Here is a 1187-nt window from a genome sequence, read left to right as displayed (position 1 = left end):
GGGGGGGGTCCCGGGGCCGGGCCCACTCGGCGGTCCCGGGAGCGGCGCCGGGCGATGCGCATGCGCAGGGTGGCGGAATCGACAGCCGAGCGCACCGATAGGAACCAATCAGCAGAGCGCCGAGCGCACGGACGCCCCGCCTCTTCCGCTCGAGGGGCCAATCACGTCTCGCTGAGGGCGGAACTTTGCCCTTCCCGCCGTTTCAAACGAGTGATTGACAGCTCAGCGGACCAATCAGGGATACCCGTTTAGTGATTGACAGCGCAACCGACCAATGCGCGAGTGGTTTATTGCTATGGTTACAAGTCAACCGAGGCCTGAGGGGATCCCAAATCCCTGGATTTTTGGGTCCCAAATCCTTGGGTTTTGGGTCCCAAAATCCTGATTTTTTAGGGGTCCCAAATCCCTGATTTTTGGGTCCCAAATCCCTGGGTTTGGGTCCAAAATTCCTGGGTTTTTTTTGGGTCCCAAATCCCAATTTTTGGGGTCCCGTCCCAGGGAAACTGAGGCACGAAGTGATTCCAGAGGAGAAATCCCAAATTCCCACTGGGATTTTGGGACGGTACCGTTTCTTTTCCAGGTAAAATGAGGCACAAAGTGATTCCAGAGGGGGAATCCCAAATTCCCACGGAGATTTTGGAATTGTACCGTTACTCTTCCACGTAAACTGAGCCACAGGAGTAATTCCAGAGGGAAATTCCCAATTCCCAGAGGGAGATCCCTCCCCATTTGGGATTTTGGGATCGTACCATCCCCATTTCCCAGGACAATTCCAGAGGTTGATCACAAATTCCAGGGATTTCAGGGGGAATTCCCCAATTCCCACTGGAATTTAAAGGAGAATTCCCCAATTCCCAACGGGATTTAAGGGCAGAATTCCCCAATTCCCACCAGGATTTCAGGACAGAATTCCCCAATTCCCACCAGGATTTTGGGATCGTACCGTCCCCATTTCCCAGGACAATTCCTGAGGGGTGATCCCAAATTCCCACCAGGATTTCAGGGCAGAATTCCCCAATTCCCACCGGGATTTCAGGGCAGAATTCCCCAATTCCCAGTGGAATTTCAGGGAGAATTCCCACCGGGATTTCAGGGCAGAATTCCCCAATTCCCAGTGGAATTTCAGGGAGAATTCCCGCTGGGATTTCAGGGCAGAATTCCCCAATTCCCAGTGGAATTTCAGGGAG

The 1187-nt window shown here is 53.3% G+C and overlaps 1 protein-coding gene across 1 annotated transcript in view; it reads right to left on the bottom strand.

Annotated features, from left to right (window-relative positions):
- Positions 1-244: 244 nt before the first annotated feature.
- The window catches only part of LOC113942458, a gene marked incomplete at both ends in the record, with an annotated part of 1231 nt that continues 288 nt past the window's right edge, over positions 245-1187 (bottom strand). The window contains 2 exons of the mRNA XM_027633584.1: positions 245-779; positions 841-1175. Coding sequence (XP_027489385.1) covers positions 245-779; positions 841-1175 — 870 coding nt within the window. The remainder of the gene's footprint in view (positions 780-840; positions 1176-1187) is intronic.

The sequence above is a fragment of the Corapipo altera genome, unplaced genomic scaffold, assembly GCF_003945725.1.
Source record: "Corapipo altera isolate COAL_440 unplaced genomic scaffold, ASM394572v1 55445, whole genome shotgun sequence".
NCBI classification, from domain to species: Eukaryota; Metazoa; Chordata; class Aves; order Passeriformes; family Pipridae; genus Corapipo; species Corapipo altera.
The sequence above is the reverse complement of the archived record's forward strand: the minus strand, read 5'-3'. Positions and strand labels throughout refer to the sequence as shown.